Source organism: Coturnix japonica, chromosome 1, assembly GCF_001577835.2.
Source record: "Coturnix japonica isolate 7356 chromosome 1, Coturnix japonica 2.1, whole genome shotgun sequence".
Classification (NCBI taxonomy): Eukaryota; Metazoa; Chordata; class Aves; order Galliformes; family Phasianidae; genus Coturnix; species Coturnix japonica.
In genome coordinates, this window is record NC_029516.1 from 58,785,484 (window position 1) to 58,812,860 (window position 27,377).

Sequence of the window (27,377 nt, forward strand, 5' to 3'; positions counted from 1 at the left end):
ATCACTGTAAACACATTACTGTGATTGACTGGACACCAGTGACCAACTTTTTCAGCACTGAAGAGTTTAGTCAAGTCTACACAGGACCAACTGCACACTTGGTTCTGCCAATTAAGTAATTTAAAATCCTAGAAATAAAAAAGAATTGGATTATATCCAAATTCATTTATCAGCCATGCATTACGTGCATGCTTTTCAGTCCAGTCTGAGTTTTGATTATGACAATTGGGTTCTGATTAAGAGTAAATCGGACTGACACTTTTTCTGCTAAAAGGATTGAACAAAGGAGGATATGTAGGAAACAGCTGCCTTCTCATTTGTACTGTAGCTCAAATGGAATTAAATGTTTCTTCAAACTCCTCTTTAAAGAACAAAAGCACCAAGCCACAGTTCTCTGTCCCTCAATGACAGTGTTAAATCCAATAAATGCTGAAACATCAGCTGGCAAAGATATTTGGTGGTAGTTTAGTTTAAATGTGTAAATGTGTGCTTATGGCCATTTCTATCTGAAGAATTTTATCAAGTCTGTGGTTTATTTTGATTATAAATCTCATTCACTGATTTCTTCTTAGACATTTGTTGAAGACTTTTCTAGAATAGGAGTATTTTTTTTAAAAAAATTCAGGTTAAAACTCAGTTATAAATAACGGTGCCACCAGACTATGTACATGAACAATAAACTATATTCATAACGTCAACCACTAAAATGCAAAAGTTAGTTTTCATATTGAGTTTGATACTGTCCTCCATGACATCCTTATAACAAAGCTGAGGAAGTATGGGATAGATGAGTGGATGGTGAAGTGGGTTGAGAATTGGCTGACTAGCAGAGTGCAGAGGGTAGTCGTTGGCGGTGCGGTGTCTGGCTGGAGGCCTGTAACTAGTGGCATCCCCAAGGGGTCTGTACTGGGTCCAGTCTTGTTCAACATCTTCATCAACGACCTTGATGAAGGAACAGTGGCCACCCTCAGCAAGTTTGCTGATGACACGAAGTTGGGAGGATTGGCTGACACACCTGATGGCTGTGCTTGCCCATTCAGCGAGGACCTGGACAGGCTGGAGAGCTGGGCAGTAAGAAAACCGGATGAGGTTTAACAAAAGCAAGTGTAGAGTCTTGCACCTGGGTAGAAATAACTGCATGCACCAGTACAGGCTTGGGAGTACCCTATGGACAGGAGCTCTGCAGAGAATGGCCTGGGCGTCCTGGCAGACAACAGATTGACCATGAGCCAGCAGTGTGCCCTTGCAGCCAAAAAAGCCAATGGCATACTGGGGTGCATTAAAAAGAGCGTGTCCAGCAGGTCGAGGGAGGTGATCCTCCCCCTCTACTCTGTCCTGGTGAGCTCATCTGGAATATTGTGTCCAGATCTGGGCTCCCCAGTACAAAAAAGACAGATCTCTTGGAAAGAGTCCAGCAGAGGGCCACTAAGATGGTGAAGGGCCTGGAGCATCTCCCCTATGAGGAGAGACTTAGGGAACTGGGTCTGTTTAGCCTTGAGAAAAGAAGGCTGAGAGGGGACTTGATCCAGGTTTATAAATACCTGAGGTGTGGTAGCCATAGTGGTGAGGCTGGCCAATTTCAGTAGTGTGCTGGGACAGGACTAGGGGTAATGGGGTGAAACTACAGCATAGGAAGTTCTGCATGAATGTGCGGAAGAACTTCTTTACAGTGAGGGTGACGGAGCACTGGAACAGGCTGCCCAGGGAGGTGGTGGAGTCTCTTTCTCTGGAGATATTCAAGACCCGCCTGGACGCCGACCTGTGCAACGTGGTGTAGGGAACCTGCTTTGGCAGGAGGGTTGGACTCGATGATCTCTAGAGGTCCCTTCCAACCCCTACAGTTCTGTGATTCTGTGAGTCATTTGGGGCAGGATCAAAAATGTGTTTCGGCATCTTTTTAAGTTTCCTTCTACTCCCCTCAAATCAATGGTAATATTTGTGCTCATATCATTGGAATATTTAGTTTTGTACTAGCTGCACAGTTGCTGATCCAGCTGAAATGTTTGGGTCTTTTGGATCAGGATAAGCAAGGCTACATATTCATCACTGTTTAGACTCAGAGTTCTACTTCATTAAACAGAAAAAAAGAAAAAAAAAAAAAAAAAAAAACAACAGTTGTGGCACAAACAATAGGAAACAAGAAACAATAGGTGAAACATCAAGGAAAAATAAATTGAAGATGAGTAATGTGGAGGATGACAGAAATACATATTTACAGTGTAAGTAAAATCTATTGCAGAAGTCGGCTGCTGCCTTGCACGTTTACATTTTTCTCTGTTTCACTCTTAACTCCAATTGAGTGATGGGCTGAGTGGAGATTGCAGCCCAAATCTCAACACACATAAGTTAGGGCTGCCCTTGTGGCTTGTCATTTTTATACAATATTGCCTGCTCACTATGGACACAAATGTGAGCAAGTCTCCATTAACTGAGTCTTCTCTTGGCTCTAGTGTCAAGCAGCAGCATGTTAGATATTGGCTAAGCTTACTTATCTTTAAAGGACAACTTCCACTTGGCTTGGGAATTAAAAATAGAAATATAAAACTGAATCTAAAGCACTGTTCAGTGTAGCAATGCTGTGTATGTGGTACCACCAGCCAGCTAGTAACTATCTATGGATAATTTCCCCATCTCTCATTATTTAAAAGAAGTAGCATTTAATTTGTGGATATTGTTATTGATAGCACAGTTCAGAGACCAGATAGATATACTGATCTTACAAAACTACATAGCCTTAAATGAGCATATTCTACTTGTCCTGTATTTTTCACATTGTGAAAAATATTTTGTGTGTGTGGTGGACAGGGATGTTTGAGGGGGGCTGATTATCAAAGTGGGTATTGTTGATGGAAAATTAAAAAAAAATGTGGCAAGTGTGGATGCACAGGACACTAATTGGTACAAAGACATGAGGCATGTTGGGTTTTGCCCCTATAAAAATTTTCTGTTTAAGTATTCAATATCATCTATAAACTTTGGGACAGAGGTAAACCAGTGCAAGAAGGTAAGCAATCAGTTACAGTGTATCAGGTATGAATAGATTCTATAAAAATTATTAGGGAGAGTTAAAGGCAGTGTGAGAGGGCACGTACTGGATATAAATAGAAATGGCTGTAAATTACATTCACTTATTTTCAAAGATACATACATTGAAAACCAGGCCCATGGTGTGGTTCTAGAGTGAGTAATGTTTTAACAGCTGCAATGAAAGTAACAAAGTTTAATAAGAGCTTCCCATATTTCACTTGTATTTTATTTGCTAGAGCTACTTGAAATGTACAGAGCTAAAAAAACAGCACCAGTGGTGCCCACATGGAATTATATAACGCAGTGATACAAAGTGCACCTAAGGTTTGTGGGTCCCTTAATCTCCCACCGCTCCTTTATTCCTGCAGTCAGATATCAAGCAAAGGCAAAATGGGGAAAGTTTAAAGTCTTCTCTTTTCCCCTGTCCTCTCCTGAAGTAATAATAGCTGCCTCAAGGTCAGCTTTTACTCGTTTCTTTCTTTCCTGCTGCTCTTCCATCCTGTTAAAGTATAACAGGTGCATGGGTGTTCTCTGACCCCAAATCTACTCTAACACAGCTGAAAATAAAGCTGAAAGCAGAGACTGCTCTTCTTAACAAAATTAAATCTGGCTTGAAATCTGGCTGTGTTTCACTAACAGCAGAGTGCTTTTCTTGTTAGGCTCTAATGGAGAGCAGTGACAGATTCTACTGTGCTACAGTGGTGCAAGGATGTGTCAGCTCCCCTGATGCCATTGAAATTGCTTATTTCAGCTGTATCCTAGTGTAAGCAGAGGTAGAATTTGTCCCTTTTAAGCTAATGGCTGAATAAAGGTCATAACCAGGCCAGCACTGATGCACCTATATATACTTGGCTGCTCCCCCAAAAATTAATATTTTGGGTGATCTGGAAAAATATAAGCATTACCTTTTAAATAATTATCTAATAGGGTAAAAATGGTTTTAGACAACTGATAGGAGGCTTACCTAAAAAATCCCCATATGATTGGCATCTTAGGGAATTTTCATTTGTTGAAGTCAATCTAATAATTCCAGGGGGGAAAGAAAAAGGTAAATGAGTTCTTGTGGTCTTCAGTGCCTGCCTGTCTAGAAAGACTGTTACATGGTCTCTTAAGATTCCCATCTATGGCCACCTGCCTTTGTAACAATTGTTCAGAAGCAGACTGTGCCTACCTAAATATGGTGTGCACTTTATCACAGGTGTTCAAAGCCCTGGTGGGTCTTACCTTGCTTAGCAGTGTATTCTGATATTTACTTAACTCCAAGCATGTGCTTCAGTCTTGGACTGGAGTCTCGTGGATTAAAGTCCCATTGACTTCAACAGGATTTAGGAATCACCTGGAAGTTCAGCAGCTTTCCTTTTCCTTTGCCAACATTAGCCTTGCTGCTTCTCCACATGCTTCAGTGCCCATTAAGTATGATGGACGCTCAGAAAGGGAATGCTTAGAACTTACTGCTGTGGCAGTGCGGTTTATGTGCCTATCATGTTCAAACCCGATATATGATCTGCACCAATTCCACTTAATGTTTCTAAACCAAATGTCATTTGTTTCACAGTGTTCTTTCCTTTAGGAATGAGAATTTGGAACTCTCCCCTGAAACAGTCTTCCCACCTTCTGTTTACAAACCACTATTCAATATATGTTCACTTACTGCTGAAAGAGTAAGTGAAGAGGAGGTAGAACACCGGGCTGCTCACTGTGGAACTGTTTTATTTCTCTTTCAAGTCAGTGTATCCTTCCTTCCACCTCCTGCCCACTTCTCTCAAAATCTTTCAGCTCAAAGGGCTGCTTAAGTTTCCCTGCTTATTTTCGTGCTGTCAAATAAAGACTGAGCTGCCAAAAATATGCTCTTACAACCCTTGAGATTTCCTGCCCCTGGGACTCATGCTGAAAGAGCAAATGGAGGTCTCGCAAGGAGTAACTTGGCTGTTTAGAGCTTTTAAAACCTGAAGCAGGTGCACAGACTTTCTGCTGTAAGCTGTCCTCATGAGATGAGAAAATAATTGCGTATGTTTAGAACAGACAGGTATATTGGCAGCCTACTGCTAATATCCTAGTGATTTGTCTTTCAATTCAAGGAAAATAATTTTGTTAGCTTATATTTTTCTTTTCTTTTTTTAATTTTCAAGGGAAAAAAAAAATGTGTGGAAGGAAAAATTCCAAACAGAGAAATTAAAAATAAAAGACAACTGCTAAAATAAATCCAAGTTGCCTAATTGTATCTCCATACTGCACATGCACATCTTGGTTTTCTGTCTGCTGACCCCACATGTTAACTCCTCACTATCTGCATTTGTCACTAAACTCTTCCTTTTTTTATTTTCCTTGCACAAATCGTGCCACATCTTGTCAAATTGAAAGAAGATAAATGCTACATGAAATACATCTTGTCGATACGAGACACATTTTCCATGGCCAGGAAAAAAAACAATGGTGACATTTTAATGCTAGAATCTGGAAAGTCTCTTGTTCAGCCCATTTGTTAGTGTCAGTCCAAGTCGCATCAATATGAATGTAGCAATTGTAGCAGTCTTAAAGAATGGCCATTCTGAAATACGGTTTATAAACAAGGTAATAAAATGTAATTACTGTCCACCTTTGATTCAGAATCCTTACAGTTCATATTAGAATTCACATTTTTTATTGCCTTGCACAATACTGAAGCCTGGAGATTTGGTTTATTGTTTTAATTCTCTAAAGCTGAATGTAACTACCTGTTATATATGTTCACTAACACAGTACAGGGCAGTACGTAAAAGTAGAAGTTATACTGCAGTACATAAGGTGGATTACTCTTTGAAACAGGATGATGAAATACGAGCATGCTTTCTAGTCTGCTTTGGTTTCTGGTAGGAATTAACTCTGTGTGGACCTTCTCACTGTGGGCATCCATTAAGTCTCCAAATGAGGTATGCACAGTATCCAAAGCGGGTACAGGTTAGGTTAGGTGCTTGGGGCTGGTCCTGCACCAAGGACAAGATTCACAGTGTCTGTGCAATATTTAGAGATGTTGTTCTGCATTTGTTTTGCAGATGGGGTACTATAAATGTCGTTGCAGCTGCTAATGCACATATGGAGACACTGAAGATCAAGTAAACACAAATACATGGCCTACATTGCGCATATTTTTTTTGGAAGTGTGTTGATAGAAAGGGGTAAGCTAGGCACCAAAACAGTCTTCCTGAGGCAGTGGTAAGGGGCACCATTATCTTCCCTGTGCCTGTGCAGAAATCATTCCCTGGTGTTCCTACCTATGATCAGAGAGCTGCCCTTCATTGCTGATTTCAATATGTACTTTAAAAGTCTACCAGTAATCTGTTCTGAGAGAACTAAATCAGAGAACAGAGTGCATACAATATTACCAAAGTATTTTTATTGTCTTTCAGAATGAGCTTGTACTCAGATTCTTCTTGAATTGGTCCAAACATACCTTGACGGAAACAGCATCATCTGTGACATCAGGTATGTGGATTACCAGTTTTATCTGTTTTCTAAGAACGAATGCATGAGTAATATTGAATACAGTAATGCAGAGGTGAGTAGTGTTTAATGTGGCAATATTTTTTTTAAGATGTACAGATAATCAACACATACTTCCTGACTTCTCAAAGTTTCTGAAAATGTTTTAGTTGATGTAACCTGTAGCTTGCATTCACTTTGGCATATTCTGCTCAGCCTCGCTTCAATTCTTTTTGAATAAATATGCCTATATGCAAAGTAAACATCTATTTAGACAGACTGTGGCACGCTTCTTGTTTTACCAAACAAAAGTTTCAGAGAAGGTTCCAGAGGAGAGGATTTGAGTCATGACAAAGCACCGTGTGTACTTGGACAGCAAAAGAAAATTAGTGGTGACTTCAAAAGTCAATTTCAGAATGAGTGGAGCAGATGAATAACAAAACATTATGTTAATACCTAGGCATACATTATTAATGATTGTGGTAATCCACTTCTTACTAAGTGACATTCTGCATTGTTCCTATAATGCTTAACCTATTTCTCTCTCCTGTGCAGCACCTAATTTAATCTAATCTCTAGCAGTAGGGCTTTAAGAGACAAAGCATAGTCCATATAGAGTAAACTGTGAATGTTTGTTCTCTTACACTGTACTAGTTCTGCACTGAAAATAAACTTCAGCAATCAATTTTCAGGCAAAATAAAATCTCACGATTCAGCTGTTTTGTGCTCCAAGTGTCAGAAAGTTTCCAAGATGACCAGCTGCCCACTTTTCAGAAAGCAGCTCAGCATATTTAGTTTACATGTTAATTTATTCTCCCTGAAGATGGGGTCTTTATTAATTCCTTTGCTGTGACCATTTTTTTTTAAATTCGTCAGATCAAAATAATTCCTATTCTACATTCTCAGCCTTTTGACGACTTCCCCTGAGTAGAGTTTATTTGATTAGGATACGCAATTATCATATTAAATCCATTATGACTACTGGAAATTAGTAATGATTGTTCTAACTTGTACCAAAGAATGAGAGGATAATGCGAAGATGGCCTAGGTGTTAGGAATATACAGAGATGAATCTCATTGCTGAATCTTATCGTGGATCAGAAAATCCAGACCAGAATTCAAATGTAACATGAAATCTGAGTCTATAGGCTACTGTTCTCATAAGACTCTTTAACCAAAGTTGTAAGCATGTAGGAGTGAACTGAAGCATAAAGGAGTTTAAGTCTGAGGTCTTTAGAGGGATTTTGATATTTCAGAAAGATTTAGTTCCTAATTACTACAGAGAATCTGGGTGTAAGTATCTTATGCAAAAGCATGAACTCGGTCTTCAATAAGGTTTCAAAATAAGTCTCATACATCTTAACAGTGGTGTCCTTAGAAAATATAGTCCAAAAAGTGAGCCCTTTTTTTGGTTATCAGTGGCAACAAAATCAGAGAACAGAATAAAGAAACAAAAGTAAGAACGTGATTAGTGAATGTTTGATGAAAGCTATGTGACAGATAACCCAATCTGCTGATTCACTATGAACTCAGTGGCCCTGTTAGGTAAAGGTCGCTACACAGTCAGAAGAGATTAATGTAGTCTAGCTTCAGAGGCATTTTATTTTTGCTCAGAAACTCTGCCTTTTAAAGTTTGTACTCATTCATTCTAAATTCAGGACAAAACCTTTGTTTAACAGAAAAAAAAAATCTCCCTTTGGACTGTGAATGGATTGCTGACATTTATTAATAGAATGCCAGTAGTGTACAAAGTCCAAACCAGGGCCCAATCAGTTTAAATTCTGTAGAAACAAAGATCAAGAATTTGGGTCTGAGTTGCTGTGGGTATGGCACCACTTCTAGTCAGCAAGGGAGGGACTGCACTTAGTGCCAAGCTGAGTACATCTGGTGTGAACTGGAGTGAACTGTGGAAAGGGATGAGCTCATCTGTATATGAGTTAGGTCAGCAATGAGACCACCAGCCATGCACTGCTAATTAGCCATTTGAAAACATTTCACACACTTTACACTTTGCCCCTTCTCCCTGGAGTTAGATTGCTGCATTACCCCAGCTAGCTAGATGACTTAGACCTATATTGTATGATATTCAATACACTATTACAATCCATCCTTTGAGTAAGATATGAGTCCATCTAATGCAAGGCGGTTAGTGATCAAGCCAAACTGCCATATACCATAAAAGGAGTTGCTGAGAAGGACACAGTTGCCCCTATGGGCTCTTGTTTGCTGAGGTTACCCTGAAACACTTGATCTGAAAAATAAAACAAAAAACTATAGAAATGGTATTAGTTGAGCTGGGCTGGGAAATAATTTCATTGAGCCTTCAGGAAAAAGGTAATCTCCATGAAAATAGTGCATCCTTCACCCAGAGATTTTGTTGCTTTATGATTTCATAAGCAACTTCATTTCTACCTATTTTGAAGAATACCTCAGGTTTAATATGGCTTTAATACAGGCTGCAGCTTTCCATGATCCTGCTGATTTCTCTCACAACCTTTACATGGGCAAACAATTAGTCTTTTAGTTAGGATAAATGTAAAACAAAGCCAATGCCCAATAGAAGCGGGTTATGAATTTTGATCAAGATAGCATCCTTCTTTTATACAGCTTTAATTTACAAATGTTGTAGGTAATTACAGTTACTAAAGTAAAATAAAAATTAAAATTTATGAATTTGTACTGTGCTCCTAGCAATGAAGAGATTAAAAATCAGTGCTAAATTTGCTGTGACATGAATACTGATTCAGTATTCCCAATGGAACAGATTCTGAATTGCACTGAATACTGTCAGCATTTCATTATACCAAGCACACCGCATGGGAGTGAGAACAGATATCAAGAATGATTTCACAGACATACATTTTTAATATGTCTCTTTAAAAAAAAAAAAAAAAAAAGGAAAAGGAAGAAACAAAATTTATCTTTTTTTTCTTAATTATGTCAAACTATGTTTCTCATTTTTCTTCTCTAGAATTTTTATTTCCTGAAAATATGGGTAATTGAAATTGTTTTTGCCAAAGTTATGAAATTAAGAAGTTTTTGCTATTGGTTGTAACAATTCACAACCCAGGTCCAGTTCTGGTAGGCACAATCAGTGTTGTGTGTTCATCAGTGGGTTTCTGTCCACATAAGTACAGTAGAGAAACAGCTTTGTTTTCTTCCAAAGCAGGATCCAATTTTTTAAAAAATCAAAATGTACCATATGTCTCTCTGTGGAAATTCCTAGTCCTTGTGATTGCTCTCTCAGGAGAGTAGCCTATTATGTTTATCCTGTACAGTTTTCTAATCTGCTGCAGTTGCTCGTTCTCAGCGTAAAGCTTTTGCCACAAGTTGCATTCTTATTTTAGTTGGATATAGGCTGGTTTGCTGGCCATAAGCACCCCTGGTTGGCCTAGAGGATGAAAGCTGCGACATTTTGTTAATTAGCATTGCCATTTTCCTTGCAGTCCACAAATGAAATGCAATGTATTAAATTATCATTTCCCTATTGATTTCATCTGTTTTCTGTGTAACATCTTCCACACTGCTTCTATTTTTCATACGGTGTGCAAAGACCAATGCGGATATTGTTTTTAAATGCTTCTAATGGAAACACTGCACAAAATATTTAGAGGAAGTTCTCTGTCGTTCTAGAAAAAAATTGCTTAGTTGAAGAGAAGAATTACGCAACTGATTATTCTGACAATCATTCCACTTTCAATAGAAATAAGATTTGAACACTAATTTCCTTAATTTTTTCATCCAAAAAGAAGAAGCCCACAGTTTTCCAGAGTTTATGTTCTGTGATGAAAGGCATTATAAACTGGCAGAGTGTTTTGAGTTTCTCTGCAGTGGGGATTGGCAGCTGGCTCTCCTGAGTGGTGGGGCACACCAACACCAGTGATGTAAAAAAATGTTACAAACCCAGCTCTGTTGGCAGTCCAGCTTCAGGGTCCTCGTTTGACATGTGACAAGTTTTCCACTGACACCTGTGAGTGAAGAATCAGTCCCTGGGAGGAAAACCTTGCTTCAGCTGAAGTCAGTGAAGCTTTATTCCATATCTACAGCAGACTGGCATTTGGTCCTTGCATATAATGGAGTGCAAGTAGAGCGTGACAGTTCCTAAAAATGCAAGTCTCAGCTCAAGTCCATCTGCCAAAGCTGGACAGACTGGAAGTAATTATTGTATGTGTTTTTTATTATCATTTGAAGCTAAAACCACCTAGATTTCAAAAAGACTGATTTAGCATTGAAGTAGGAAAACATAAACTACTACATCTGAGTCTTGCTAAAAGAAGCCGTTGTCTGTTATGAAATATAAGATGCTTCTTCTGTGTTTATCAGTTTTCTTGCATTTTGTTTTATTTTCACTCATTTTCTACAATGTAGGGCTGATGAGTTTGGTGGGTTTTTTGTTAATGCTCAAATTATTACAGAGCAAGAAGTATTTTGGTAATATGCATAACCATACTGTCTGTTTTACATAGTCAACTAGAGATGCATTTTCATTGCTCATGCTTTTCATTATTTTCAGCTTGGTTAGAAATTATTTACATTTGTTTTTTCCTAAGTGAAATTGCCAGCTCCCACAGAAGAAAATCTTTGCTGGGTATAAACACTCAGCTGTGGTTCCACTGGTAGGAGAGAAAAGGCAAAATGTACCACTGAATTCAAATGACATAATTCAGCCTCTGAGCTCTGTTGCTCTTGCTGAGCTGCTCAGGATAGCCCACAGCAATTCACAACATTAACAGAGACCCTCAAGAGAACAGTACCCTTAGATAAAGCAAAACTTCCTTGCATTACAGTCTTTATTGACCTAAGATTTTAAGTTTCCTATTTCAGCTTTATGGCAGAATTCCTCAGAAGTTCTTTCAAAAATGGTGACACAACATAACATGGCAGGGGCTGGGGGTGGGGAATGATTTTGTGAGCTTTTTGTTACCCTGGAGAAAACAAACAAACAAACAAAAAAGAAACATCATTTTCTGTTTTGTGCTGTTTTCTTCTCTTTCCTTATCCCTCACTGCCCTGCTTTGCATAGAACATTTGAAATAAGGTGCAGTGTAGTTAAGTGATTTGTCACAGCTCTTAGGGAAGAATAACAAATGAAGGGCTGCACCTCAGTTTTCTAAGTCCTAGCTCAGTGATTTCTTTGTAACGTTTCAATTGTTCAGAAGCCTGTTTCAGGCCCTTCTCTAATTAGGGTGTGATTAAAAGTGTATTTTTGTAGTCTCCAAAGGGAAGAAGCTGGAGATGGTTTCCTATTCTAAAATTCCAGTCGAAACATCAGAAACTCAGAAGTGTTGATATCCAGACCTCCTGGAAAAAAATATACTATGGCAATTGTATGTACCCACTGTTATTTTTAATTAATTTGAATTCCTTTCCTTAGGATAAATGGCAGTTGCACTTGCTTCCTGGCTGGCAATAGTATGTTACAGCACTGTAATTCTATCCGCTTAGCAGTTATTTTAGCCTCTGTCCATCCCAGAGGTTACACATTTAGTTTATTCTCAACGTGGCTTACTTTTCACAACTTCCCCTCTGCTGCTTCCTCTACTGAACAACAGAGTGAAGGCTGAGAAAAGAGGTTTTCATTTCTTGCCCTCAATGACCCTGGCTGTAACAGCTCTGGTGCACGTGTGGAAAAGAGACAGAGAGTGCAAAGGAGTGCACAGGTGTCTGCTGAGATTGAAAGACAGATATGAGAATCCTGAGTGCTACTGAGGACGAACAGTCCTGATGCTCTCTAAAACACCTCTTTCTGTAGGTGCATAACCTTAGTGTGTGACGGCAGTTCTTTCATGTTCACCTTCCTTTCTCATTTCCTTCACTTTTGGTAAGATAAGAATTGATTGCTGCTGATTGTTTTGTCTTATTATCTTGCCTTGTGGTGTGTTCAAGGCTGGTGCCTGATTGGCTGATCCCAAGGCATGTGCAGGGGAGCAGCACTTTATGTTTGAGGTCTTCAGGTCAGGCACATTTTTAACAGGGAGGAAGGCAGAACAGAGCCCAGCTCCTTCGAGATCACTGTTTCACTGTAAAGTTAGCAGGATTAAGTTTTTATTTTTCCATTTAAAATAAATATAAAATACTGAATGCTACACAGTCTTGCTCTAATTAAATGAATCTCTGTTTGTGCAAGTAGAAACAGGCCAGTTCGTACAGGCCATGTCTGGACTGCTACAGTGTGAGGAAAGTCCTGGGCTTCAGACCAAGTGCCGCAAAGTGGCTTGTGTCCCCCATGCTCAGCATTATCATTGCAAGATAAGATGGTCAGAGGGATACCAACAAGCAGCTACTGTGTTCATTATTATCTAGTTTACTGCAGTAAAAAACATCTTTATTTTCTGCTTTGTCTCTGAGGGTTGGGTAAGCAATATGTCTCAGTTTAAGAACACACCTTTTTGGCAGTGAAGACAGCTGGCTTAATGCTTCCAAAAGAAAGAAGGAACAGGATATGCTTAGTCATTTATTCCATATCGTTAGCCTGATCCTTCTTGCTTGGAAGCTGAAAAATGCTTTTCTCAATGGAAACTGAGTCAAACTCTGTAAATTAATTTTAGTAGAAATTTTATGAAAGGAGTGGGTTACTTGAAAACCAGCCTGGAACAAGAAAGATAACGAATAATGAAGGGAGAATTTATATCTGTGAGATACAGAAGTTGTTATTGTAAATATGCAATCATTTTGACACTGGTCTAGAAACTTGCATTTGTGCAGGGTTTCTTTTGTTTGATTTTGTTTTGTATTCTGCTGGGAACAGAAAACAATAAAAAAAAGATGGAAAAATTGCAACAATAGCAATTAATATAATAATAGTAATAATAGTAATAGTAGTAGTAGTAGTAGTAGTAATAATAATAATAATAATAATAATAATAATAATAATAATAATAATGTCCAGAATTAATACTAACACAAAAAATAAATTTCCCACTAAAATTCAGATTGATGGCTGTTAGAAAGCAAAAGTCCGACTGACAGTGTATAAAGAAGTGAGAAGATGAGCACTGCATGTCGGACCATTCTCTTGATCTCGCTCCCTGACAGTGTTTTCTAATTTCAATGCTAATTTAAGCAGGCAGTGGTTTGTTGTGTGTATTAGTTCATGAATTCTGTGATACGTTAAACATCTGCTTCCAATAAACTGTTTACTAAAAAATCAAACTGTTTGGTTTCAGGTCCTCAGTCAACTGATGGTACACCTGGAGTGCAGTTAGTCATATCATATGAGGGCACTCATCTGACAGTGATGTTGAAACACATGAGGAACATTGTAAGTATTTTCATCATAATCTATGGCTCTTAACCCTTTGACTTTCTTGTGGTACTGTGACAACATTAATCCTCAAACACAATTTCTGATGTAAATAATTTTAACTCATAATTAGGATGACACTTCTTTATTTTATTTAACACAGTCTTCCTTAGGTCTTGCTCAGTGTTGCTGTAATTATGGGACTTGCGTAGAAACCATGTTTGCCTGATGGCCAGCAATGATTTTTTCCAGGCCATATACAAAACCATTTCTGATGCCTGTTGTCACTTTCAGCTGACACGTTTTGATATGAATTAGGTATGTGACATCATTCAGCATCACAACCCTTTGTAGGACATGATCTTGCTGCTATTGATCATCCATATGCTTATTTAAAGTCCCAAACAACTGGTCTACAAGCAGGGAAGAGGTCAGCAGAAAGCAGTGGAGTACTTTAAGAAGCAATGTCTCCTGGTGCTGTGATGCTCATCTCTATAACACGGTGTCTTGAGGTTAAGTGGGAAATACTGCACATTCTTGGAGGCAGGGTATGCAAGGAGAAATCTGGCAGATCTCCCTCAACACAAGGCAGGTGAAATTGTTTGATGAGAATATCAAGAGAGATCTAGCTGGATCTCTCAGCTGAGGCACTGCATCTGCTGTTTTGTCATGAGTTCAGCCACCTGGATGTGCTCTGAAATTCCTGGTTGCTCAAGTTTCAATTAATGGCAATAGCAAAGAGATCATTCACTATCTTTGTCTAGCTCAAAGATTAAAGTATTTTTGAATGGTTGCAGGCTCTTATTGCATACATTTATGCTGCCTCCATCTCAGACTGGATTGCAATTTCTTTTCTTAAATGAGGCCAAACTGAGGAATGTATGTGGGACCAGATGATAATAAAATAGGGCTGAATATTTAATTGGTTATATGAGTCACAGAATTACAGAATTGTAGGGGTTGGAAGGTCATTTAGTTCAACACCTCTGTTAAAGCAGTTTCCCTATGGTAGCTTACACAAGAAGCATCCAGGTGGGTCTTGAATATCTCCAGAGAAGGAACCTCACTGGGAAGCCTGTGCCAGTGCTCTGTCATCCTCACAGAAAACAAATATTTCTTCACATTCACATGGAACTTCCTTCATACCAGTCCATGCCCATTACCCCTTGTCTTGTCATTTGGCACTGCTGAAAAGAAGCTGGCCTCATCCACGTCATTCCCACTCATTATCTGTAAGTCTTCAAAAGATTTCCTCTGAGTCTTCTCCAGGCTGAACAGCCACAGATCTCAGCCTTTCCCCATAAGGGAGATGCTCCAACTCCCTTATCGTTTTTGCCCTCCACTGGACTCTCTGAGAAGTTGCCTCTCATTCTTGAACTGAGTAGCCCAAAACTGGGCACAGTACTCTAGATGTGGCCTTACCAAGGCAGAATAGAGAGGGAGAATCACCTTCCTTAACCTGCTGACCTTACTCTTTTTAATGCACCCCAGCATACCACTGGCCTTCTTGGTCACAAGGGCACACTGCTGCCTCAGCCAACCAATTATCCACCAGGGCACCCAGGTACTTTTCTGCAGAGCTCTGTTCCAGCAGCTCAGCCCCCATCCTGTCCTGATGCATGCAGTCACACAAGGTTTATGTAGCTTTAACTGTTCTCCATTTTCCACTCCAGCGTCTGATCTGCAATTCAAGCATATTCATTTTGGTCTATAAAACATCCAGTAAGTTTTCAATCTTGAGAGACTTTTTTGTTTCCCATGTGCCACCTTGACAGATGAGATCAGCTTCTGCTGGTCCAGTTTATATGAGTTTAATATTTAGATATAGCTTAAAACCTCCTTTATTTTTTTCTTTTTGCACTGTCTAGCACTAAATAACAGTGATAGGCTTCTAGTTGGTGGAAGGAGAATTTTAAAATGATTGTTGTGTTCATGTTGTTACTGTGAGTTCAGACAGGAGATGTGGAGATGTATGCAAGCAGATCTACAGATGTTGGAAGCAGTTGTTCTGCTTGTTTCTGGCTCATGTGTTCTTTACTTCAAAAGTTTCATTCATTTAATTAAATTAGAATAAATTATAGTGTAGATGGCGTTACATAGCAAAACTGAAATCCAGGGTTCAGGCCACTTTAGTGAAAGGGACAATACAAATTTAAATTGGCTTCTGGCATTTGGAAGTAGTTGATGTAAATTAAATCCATATCAGTGAGTTTGTGGAGAACTGGTTGGAGTCCAATTCAGTAAGACCAGCAATGATTCATGGCTTGAAAACAAGGTGACTGTTTTAGCCACCTAACTTAGGCAATCGTGTTTTTAAATCCTGGGCTTCTCATTCCTTCCTTCCATCCTGCTTCCACCTCCGCTGTCGTGCTTCGTGGTACCGTGATACTGGACTGCCTTCAAACAACTTATTAAGGAAAGGTTATTAGGTTCTTTATCCCATTAGTTATCTTCACAGCTATCCAGTTGTGTAGATCAATCTCTCTGACATGCTCGCTTTTCTTTTTCTTTAATTTTTCCTTTTCTTTTTCCTTTTTTCTTTTTCTTTTTCTTTTTTTCTATCTGATCAAGGATTTTAAAAGTATGCCAAGATCATATCTTATTCAAGACATGTTAAAGTGATTTCAGGTACATTCAATCTTTTGCAGACTCTCATTAATTATTTGTAGTGGTTCATCTTTGCAATCTTGTTTTGTTTTTGAATTTATAGTAAATAATTTGTGTGTCTCTTCTTCATTTACTTATCACTTTGTAGAGATTTTATGATGTGTTCAGATGTGAAAAGTATTATAATGGGACAAATTAATCCCAATTGTAGCCTCACAGCACTGACAAGGAGTTCTGATGCAGAATTCTGATCCATGTAAATGCATTTCATTTATTATTTATGGATGGATAGTTTTACAGATTTTAGTAGCTATGGATCCTGTTGTGCAAATTCTATATTAACATATGATGCACAAGATAATCCCTAGGGATCTGGTGTTATTTGTAGTCATTTTCAAGTGTCATGTGGGTTCTTTAAATGAGAGAGCACTGATATAGTGTAGACATGCCAGAGATCGGTCTAACGTACGTGCACATGTGTATTCCACAGCTTGGGCACTCTTAGTCTGATGCATCCACGTATGCTGGATTTGCTGCATACCTACAAGTTATCCATTCCTAAGTCTGCTTTCCAAGCATACTCTTCTGACTCACTCCAACATTACTGTCACGTGTTATGAAAGATAGTCCTTGATGAAAACTCATTTAAAAATACTTTGGAGACCAACAATGGAGTAGAATGGAGTAGAATAGCCACAATTTTCAAATACAGAAAAGCCATGACAATAATACAATTTTCCAAACATGTTTATTACATATTTTTAATTCAGCCCTTGGACCGTTACTTGCATGCTTTGCAACACACTTCTTTATGTATAGGCCATGGAGGCAATAGTGTTTCAATAAAATCAAGCTGAGTTAGAAGGAAACAATGGTGTAACAGTGACCTGGAGATGCTATAATGGAGATACTGAGAGATTTTGCCTCTGAGTCTTAGAGGATGTGGCAGCAGAAGTGGATGAAATAAGGCTAGCTTCTTACACAAACTCAATAATATAGTACCTTGCACAGTGCTCTAAGTAGACTAAGGGAGAAGATACAGGATCCAGGGTGAGTTTGTTTGCTAGGAGTGAGAACATTCCAACTGTGGCAAGCCCAAAGAATGGCAGCAGTCAGGAGGACTGGGAGAGTACTAGGAAGAATGAGGCAGAGTGAAAGGCATGGCCTCCCACATCTGCAAAGAAGCTGTGGAGGTGGGTTTATGAACACTGGAGATACGCAGGTGCTGATCTTGAACCATTCACTTACATTTATGTACATTAACCAACACAGAAAATGGGGAATATCAAGATTATAAGAGAACTTAGAGCAGAGTATGAACTAGCTTAGTACTGCCTGAGCCAGAAAAAGCCAGGCTAACTGCTGCTATGCTTGCTTGCCTATACCATATATATATATATAGAGAGAGAGAGAGAGAGAGAGAGACTCCATTGGAAAAGAAGTAGCAGTTTCTGAAATTCAGAGAAGGGTTGTTTGATATATTTATTTTTGTACTTCATTGAGATCCAGAAGGGAACATTGGTTGAGCATTGGCACATAAGGAAGTGTGTGTTGTCTGTTGATTTCATTGCCATGACTATAGGCATGCCCTGTTTTTCCAGATAAGCAGCTAAACTTTCAGTCCTCAATGCTAAACATTTTTGCCCACTATTTCTTGTGTACAGAAAAATTCCTCAGGGATAGTGGGAAGGAGAAACAAAGCCAACATGTCATGAACTTCATGCCAATAAGTGTAAAATGTGACCAGAATTTTTGAAAGTGTGTATGGATGATGAATTCAGAACCAATTTTGCAGAGAGAACGTTTTCTGGAATTAAAATAAATTCATGCAGTACTTTCCAAAACTACTTCCAGCATTCCTTCTTTAGAAGTTCTGAGGCTGTCATGAACTGTGCCTAGTGATTAATGATTCTGGGATAGCTGATATATGGGTGATGAATTAGTAATCAGCTTTAAGCTTTAACAGACATCCAGCCTCTTTCCATTTCTTGTCCTATGCTATCCAAGTGGAAATTGCTTCCAAAAACATTTCTGAAATGTGATAGTTGAAGAACTACAGGAAGAAATGTGAGAGCCAAGCTTTCCCTAAATTAGTGGAATTAAATCAATTTCTGAATCTGCAGGTGTAGAGCTATAGGGAAGTTCCCAAAGACAGCACAAGTAGACGTTTCACTGCTTTTTCTGGGCTTCGGCTTCAGCTTGAGCTAAGTAAGGAATGGGAAATTTTTTTCCATCAATTTTGGTTCCCATAATTACTCTTGTGGGCCCACTAATATTTGCACTTCATGAGCAAGTTTGCTGATAATACTAAACTGGGAGGAGCAAGACAAAATAGAAAGCCGAGAAATTGCCAGCTGCATGAGGTTGAACAAGACTTGAACAAGTGCCAAATTCTGCAGCTGGGAAGGGGCAACCCTGACTATAGGTACAGACTGGGGAATGAGCCACTTGTCTTACTGCTATGTTGGTCCACTAGAAAGTAATGCCTCCCATGTATTTCCATGGAAACTACAACAGATATAAAGAGCACAGTAACACTAACTGACAGAGCAAATTCTCAGCTACAGAACAGTTTTTCAGTTCACTACCATTAGCTATGCATTTTTGCCATGCTTGTAAAAATCTGCATCAGTGGATGTGACCCTTTGTTCTATGAAGCTGCTATGATGGTGTCATTGTTAGGAAAATGTTGCACATACAGCCCATCTTTGATTGGCCCAAACAGATGGAAGTTAGAAGGTGCTAAATCTGGACTATATGATGGGTGTGGTAGGACAGTCCAACTAAGACTGGCACTGTACTTCACAATCTTCAAACTTGTATGGGGGCATGACATTATCATCTTGCAAGAAAAAATGTTGTTTTCTTCTCTGTCCTGACTCTAGAAGTTCAAGCCTTCATCTTTGTCAGTGTTCTGATGTGATGGTCAGAGTTGGTGGTTTGTCCATATTCTAGGAAATCCAGAAGGATCACCCCTTTCCCATCCCAAAAGACAGTGCACATCACTTTACCCGCTGAGGTCTGTATCTTGAGCATTTTATTTGATGTGGGATTTTCATGTAACCACACCACAGGCTGCTGTTTTGACTCTGGCTCATAATGGTGACATCACATCTCATCACCAGTAATGATGCAACTGAGAAAACTGCCACCTTCAGCCTTGTATTGGTTCAGTAGGTCCTGAGAAATTTGCACATGATTTTCTTTCTAGTCTTGTGTCAGAATTCATGGGATCCACCCATCACAAAAATTTGTGATATTCCACAATTGCCAACATCACTAACAGTGCATTAAAATCAATTAAAACGCATTCCTAATGTGGCTTGTCTTTCACACCACAGTCACTACTGATGAAACTCATCACCCATTGCCTCGCTGTGCTCACATCCACTTGTTTGTCTCCATAAACGTTCAGCAAGCATCAGTGGTGCCATTTTTATTTTTTTTTCCATAAGGAGGAATTCAGTGGCACATCTTTGCTTCATACACACTTCCGTATCAGATGTCACTTTGTCAGATTGCCATATGCATTTTGTCTTCTGCCATCTGTTGCACAGCAACAAAACATAGCAGGTTACTGGTCAAAGGTTCAGTGTCTACTGCCATATCATCAACATCCACCTGTGATGTTGTCTGTCAACATAATACAGTAAGAGGCATTACTTTTAGGGCAGCCTTTGTAGATTAAAATGGAAAATATATTACATACCAGCAATGCAATGCCTGCCAATTAAATAAAAAGCAACATCACATACACCCCTTTCACAATATTATGAACACCTTCCACTTTCTTTACTGAAACCCACAGATTAGCCAGCAGGGATAGGGAATATGTTTTATAGGTAAGCAAAGCCCAACCAGCCATCCACCAATGGAAAACAAGTGGGAAAAAAAATCCCTTTGAGATGAACAAAACTTATTCAGAATGTATTGGTAACAGAATGAAATCAGAAATTTGGCAGATGTGGGAAAGTAAGACATAGTGGTCTCCAGTCATTTTTACAGAAAAACGAAAAAAAGACATGAAAAAAACTTCTTGTTCTAGCTTCAACTTACAAATTGAAGTTAATTTTGTATTCATAGGAAGTACTTTAAAAATGAATGCGAATTAGTTTAGGCAAACATGTTCTCTTATGGACTGAAAATTAGCAGAACATCTATAAACAAAGCCTATTACTCAGCAGTAGTTGAAATAGGGAAGAGTTGGGATATGATTTTGTGGTGCAGAAATCACTTTTGGATTCCAACATATTTGTCACAGAATGTTTTTGACAAATATGTTGTATGGAAAGTTATGTTATCACTTCTTGTTAAACCCTTTCATCTGTCACAAACACAGCTCTGCCTTAACTCTAAATTCTGATTTCTAGTTTTTCAGTAATTCCCTACACAGCTAATCTGTTTTGAATCAAAAGAAAAGAATGAGTTTTGTTTAATAATGTGAGTGATCCAGGCGATGAAGGCAAATGTAAATTAAATTTGCCATTGGATGCAAGTGAAAAAAAACATTGTAAATAATAGTAGAGATGGAGCAAGATCAAGTGAATAAAAGTAATTTACAGAACACCACAAGTAGCTTGGACAAATGAAAACTATTCCTTCAGGGAGATACAGATCTATTTCCTGTAGTTATGTGAAATGTAACAAGCAAATGGTGGGACATCAGGTTGCTAGGAGAGATGCCAATGAGAAAGGTAAGATCCTGGTGTTAAGATGCAGAAATTAAGTAGTTTATCTTTATAAGGCATTGATGCTAGAATATTGCTCTCAGAAGCTTTTTAATAACTAGAATTCAAGTTCAAAACCAGTTCTCAGTAGGATTGCTCGGGAATGATTTATACTCCAGGAGTGACATATTGTTACTAAAACTTAACTTAGTTGAGAACTGACTAACAAGGACAGAACTCAATTGTGAAAATTCTCCATTAAATGCAGAACACAGCAAGGTTCATGAAGAAGGATGTTGAGCAAGACTTTAAGTAGAGGTAATTAGAAGTAATTAAAGAGCAGAAATTGCTTGCATCATATAACAAAATAGTTTCTTGCAGAAGGAGTGTGCAAGCTGTAGAATAATTTCCCAAAGAAAAGTGGAGGGGGCTCTGTACAGTCTCAGAAATTAAAAGTAGTCTGGTTCAGGTACTTAAAGATTTATTTTACTAATTAGGAAGCTAAAGGATGTAGGCACACAATGCAGTTGCCATTTCTTTATGTATTTTACATTCATCTCTGCCTAGATAAGGATAGAAGATAGTATAAATGTGAAAAAATAAAAAAAAAAAAAAAAGAAAAAAAAAACTGAGCAGCATCTACATGCATTTTTTTTTTCTCAAAGGCTAATTTCTTTTATACTCTCTAAGAGCCAACAGTTAAGAAATTCTGGGATTTTTATTTCTAAGGGTCCAAAGTAGATCACTGTATCTCAGCCAGTCTTATAGACTCTTTAACTAAATTTGAATTGGTAAATTAGCTATTTCAATTCCAACAATAATACAGGGTGCAAAGAAGAAAATGCAAAGAAGAAATGCAAGCTAGAAATTCTATATCAAAAGCTTCAGAGAGAGATCTTTCCATGAAACCTATTCTCTGCATTCTGCATCCTGCATCAACATTGCTTGTACAAGAATAATATAATCTTAAGACATGACTGAACCCTGATATTTTTTCATCTATGTGGAAAGGAAAGACTTTAAATGACCTGAAGAAAGAGCGGCAGCATGAGATTCAAGTGTCTAGAACATTATCACTTCTTTCTTTCAGAAAAACAAACAAACAAACAAACCCCAAATCTTTTTAGTGATTATGGCTCAAATCTTTTACTGTGAGTAAAGATACATTTACACATTTCAGGTTATGCAGCCACCTTCTTTTATTTTTATTTTTATTTTTATTTTTATTTTTATTTTTATTTTTATTTTTATTTTTATTTTTATTTTTATTTTTTGCAGTATTGGCAAAATTTTGATATCCACATGGAGCTAGTGACCATCCAGTAATCTTGTGCTGAGCATTGGTGAATTATTACAGGGGCCTCAGAGCCTCAGGAACTAGATTTACACTTTGAATAAAATAGATAGAGGCACTCATAATTTTCCTTTCTGTTAATTCAGAAACAATAGTATATGCACACAGAGCCATATCATTTCTTACTGGAGATAACTTAGCCCTACTTTTCTGCTCATGGCTGCAGACAGTAAAAGACGGTAGTCTGTTTTACCTCAGAACTACAGTTGTACATCCATGTAGACTCTTTCCCATTTCATTTGGAATTGTGTCTATCCTAATATACAGCTCCTTTTGGATTATCAAGAAGTCATTATTTTCAAACTGAACAGCAGCTACATCTCTGTTCTTTTCTTCATCTTTCTGAAACAGTTTGGTTCTGGTTTCTGAGCTTTATAGTAATAAAGGCTTAGAAGCCGAGGATACCCTTGTGACTTTCTGGATATCAGTTTTCTTTATTTAATTCTAAGCAGAGTTAGATGTGTTTTCCTCTCAAATGACTGAAGCAGATCAGAAGCGTTTTGCATAGTTCTTTGGAAGCTTTGAATCATTTGGGAATCAGCCTGATACTCCAAATCTATCTTTCTCCTTGCAAAAAAAGAACTCTTTTTGTTAAATGTTTAACAAATACTTCTTCCTTTTTAAGAAGTACCACAGTGTGTTTGCCAGCTAGGATTTGGATTCAGTTTGAAATTAAGACACAGACATATATGATACGATGGAGTTCATTTGTCTGACTGTGAGAATAGTGAGCACCATTTTCCTTGTCCTCCAGTGTCTGTTCAGAAGAGTGCCGGTTTTCCATGAAGCCTCTGTCACATACCCTACACCGTATATGCCTTCTGGCATCTGAGGTGACGCAAGAAAATAATTTAGATGAAAACCTATACTTCCATCTTGCTCACTGGAGATTTAAAGTGCAACTCATTTTCCTGAACATACAGGAGATGATGTACCAAGTCTCATCAGGCTACCAGCTAACACTGTGAATGGGGAGGACCTCATACGGAGCCTCCTTTGTGCAGATATCTAAAACATCTTTTTCTCAAGTGGAGCTATATACCAAAGTGTGGGCGATTTAACCAAGACAGCCTGGAAAAAATTAATATGCTTCTTGGGTACCTCCTTGACAGAATTACAAAAAGCTACATAGACTTTACTGAGTACTTGCAATCATAGCTCACATATACACTAGGGTATGTCAACATTTCAAATTCTTTGCCCAGAAATGGTGTCTTCATTGTGGAGTTGTAGCTGTGAACTTTTCCTTCTGCATCAGTGACTGAAGGTTATTTTTTCCCATTTGACAGCCAGGAGACCTTGCAGAATGCTGGCTGGATGGCTGGTTCATTCTTCAGAGAATTTGTGACTCGTGACAGCTCAAGACCCTATTTTTGCCAGAGTGGCTGTAGTTTTCCCTCTTAGAAATATGGCACATCATCTTTTATTAAGAACTAGGTGCATGAGTCCATTTCCCTTCTACTCTACTACAATCAAAGCTGAACTGGAAAAACTGCATCTTTTTTATTTTTGGCAAAATACCTTAATTCACTTGGGGGAGAGAGGGCTGAAACAAACCCAGTAACAAAATCACTGCTTTTTCTTAAACTAACAACACCTGCATTAGGCATATCTTACCCACTTGGTGCACTGACAGGCTGCTTGCAGAGCAGGCAGGTTGAGAGGGATACTGAAGGTACTGAGCTGCACAGTGTGCTCAGGATATATTTGGAGATTCAAATCAGAGACAAGGATATAGCACCTTTGCATTTTTATCATAGTAAATGACAAAGCCATCTGGAGGCTTGCTTCACTGACACCACTAGAAGATTTCTGAAAAGCAGAAAATACGTGCTCAATAAACGTCTTCCAGAATTCCCCTGAAACAATGTCTATGTTCTTCTGAAACGATGTGAAGATATGCTAAATTGAGATCAATTTCATTTCCTTTTGTTGTTGTTGTTGTTGTTGCTTTGTCAGTGACCTCCATGCCAGTGTCCTCTGTCACAGTGTCTCTCCTGTGTTTATGCACATACCTGCATATCTGCATGAGTTAGGAGTTAAGTCAGGAATAGGAATGAGGTTTCTAACAGAGAGGTGGGCAAGAAATTTGGCACCAGAAAATATAATAAAACAAAACTTACCTTGCAGAGCATCAGTTAAATATTTTGAAATTTGGGGTGAAAAGAAAGAGAGGATTGTGAAAAAAATGCCACCCATATCTGTGTAATTACTTTATCTGATTTATTTTCTGTTTTGTTTTGCCAGTAGTAGAACATGTAGGGTGCACCATAGCAAAATAGTGGATTGTCTCCTTTTGTATTTGTTTGTTAGTTATTGAAAATCTGTTTTTTGTTTTAGTATTCTTTGAAATAATCTATAAATATTTTGTGTCAGGGAAATGAGAAGTGTAGCAGAGGAGTAGACTACAGCTGTTCAGTGCTTTGAGATATGAAAATCTCAAAGGAAAAAGAGGAAAGGATCTTCAGTCCGATGTTACAATTTATAAAGAAGTAAAAACAGAACCTCTTATTCACTTAGTTTGTCCTCGGGGTGTATATAGCATTGTTCTATTTTGAAGGAACTTGTTGCTTTGTAGTAACATTATTTCAGTGATGATTATTTTCTCAGATCTGTAAATTTGGAGTTAGCCAAAGCACATGTTATGTTTTTCTAAAGCAGAGGCAGTAGTTGTTATTAAAGCTGCAGCTTGCAAAGGTTTAACTTTTCCTTGGAAAGTTACATACCAGTTTTACTCAGTTACTCAGAGAAAGACAGTGCGACAATCCTGATGCCTCTTCTGCATTTCTTACTAGTTTTAATCTAGTCAACTCCTGTTTCATGCAGGTTCCTGGGATAAAAGACCAGTTCTTCTGCAGTTTTTCTTTTTATTAATCCTCCTTGATTGGAAAATAATCAAGTCTACCTCATGTCTACAGTTAATATATAAATATTTTGCTTTAGAGTTTCAAAGTTTTTTGGTTTGTTTTTTTTTTCTAAACATTTGCTATGATAACATGGTTTTATTTAAGATGTAAGGATATCTTCATGTTAAATGTTAAGGGATATTATAAGTACATTCTTCACCATATACAAGACAAAATCTGATGGCAGCGCATGTAAGAGAAAAACAACAGATAAAGATAATAGATGGGAAAACAGAGAAAACTGAGTAAAAGCTACTGGACAAAAAGGAAGGATTTGTTTCCTTTCTTTTCATTTGGGGGAAGAAGCTGAGATGGGAACATTTCTAAAGCCTGAATTATTTCTTCTTCTTTTTCTTTTTTTTTTTTTCACTGAAGGAGGGGAAAAGTGCAATTGAGATTTGAGAATGTCCAGGAAATTAATTTTGGAGGAAGAAAGGAAGTTATTTATAGAGGTGGAAAGGTGGCATTAGTTAATGCAAGTTACCTTTGATCATTTCTTTTTGTCAAGATAGTTGAAGGTGAAAAATGAGAAAAGAGAACAGCATCTGAAGCTATCAAATCTTCAGGAGCCATCAGTCTGTTTCACTCTGGGACAAAAGGTGGAAGAAAATATCTGCATGTCTAACACTAAGAGAAACAGATGAAGTAATGTAAATTTGAGGCAGTAGTCACCAAAAAACTAAATTTGATGTCACTTAGGAAGACATGTTTAAAAAAATAAAATAAAATTACTATAGATTATCAAAGTTTACTATTTTAACATCATAAAATTTTCCATAAAATTCATAGGAGTGAAGCCTAGTATTCATGTTGTCATGCTAGTAGTTTGGTAAATTTTGAAGTGGATGGCCCTTTCATCATGTTAACAAAGAATCCACTGCTAAGAGTTGAGGATGGTTAGTAATGACCGAGGGAGAAAAGTCATTAAGGTAATGTTATTCTCATGGAAAAATTAATTGAATTTCATCTATTATTTCCCAGATACAGCTAGCATATTTAAAATTAAATTACACGGGACATAACCTATCTATGTGGGTTTCTGTAAGCAAATATCAATACCTTTTGGTTTCAGAAAATAAAATTGGAGTGAAAAATGGAACACAGACATAACAGAGACATGTCTGTATTAGTTTTTTGGTATTGAATTACAGATGTGGAGAGAAGTAGATTCAGAGAATTATTTCTTTTCTTTCTGTCCCCCTTTTCAATATTTTCATTACTTTCTTTGTGACTTCAGTAGAAAATAACATCTCAAAAAGAAACTGTTTTTTTAAGAACATATGCAGAGAGTTATAACTGAGTTCCTCCTTTAGTCATTAGCAGGGTCAAGTAAACAGGTCAGTCTCTGAGAAAATTATACAGAAGAACCTTGTTTGTATATGGAGAAATTACTGGGAGTCTGCCTACAAATTCAACTCATTTGTTTTATTGGCAGATCAAAACCACTGTGGTGGTGTGGATTGTATTTGTCTGTTAGGTTTTTTTTGTCCATATGCATGGAAAGAAGATCTATGGCATTTCTGTTGTGAATTTACTTTTAAACCTTTGCAACCTTGCAGATTTTTACTGCTGGAACTTGTTTACCAGAATACATAGTCAAAGAAGTAAGATCGTAATTAAAATTGGAAGTAACTTGGTTTACAGGAAATAAATTTACATTACGTTTGAGTTAATGAAATTATTAGAGAACTAAACATATACTGAATTCAATATTAGGCTGTTTTGTTTTTGTGGTTTTTTTTTCTTCTGCTTGCTTGATTACAAATATATTCAAGCTGTAAGGGCTTTGCAAAGTAGTTGAAGTTCGAAAGGACATTCCTGTAGTACTGTTTGATTTCTCTTCTGGCTGGGACTGTGAACAGATGTGAGTCACTTCATATTCACATATTCTTCATGTTTATCTAAATTTATAAATCTGCCAGTGCAGTGTGTCAGAGGTGAAAGGATAATCCAGCAGGTCTGTTCACTAAGTGTGATATTCTGGAATATGATAGAAGACATCATCTCTCATTGTTTGGTGGCCCTGCCAGGCAGGGGGGTTGGAACTACATGATCCTTGAGGTCCCTTCCAACCCGGGTAATTCTGTGATTCTGTGATTCTGTGATCTCTAGCA

At 37.9% G+C, this 27,377-nt stretch overlaps 1 protein-coding gene across 6 annotated transcripts in view; it reads left to right on the forward strand.

Moving 5' to 3' along the window:
• PIK3C2G (phosphatidylinositol-4-phosphate 3-kinase catalytic subunit type 2 gamma) overlaps positions 1-27,377 on the forward strand; it is a 272,235-nt gene that overhangs the window by 234,942 nt on the left and 9,916 nt on the right. For all 6 annotated transcript variants that reach the window (XM_015867894.1, XM_015867905.2, XM_032445932.1 and 3 more), the window contains 2 exons: positions 6,414-6,489; positions 13,653-13,747. In XM_015867894.1, coding sequence (XP_015723380.1) covers positions 6,414-6,489; positions 13,653-13,747 — 171 coding nt within the window. The remainder of the gene's footprint in view (positions 1-6,413; positions 6,490-13,652; positions 13,748-27,377) is intronic.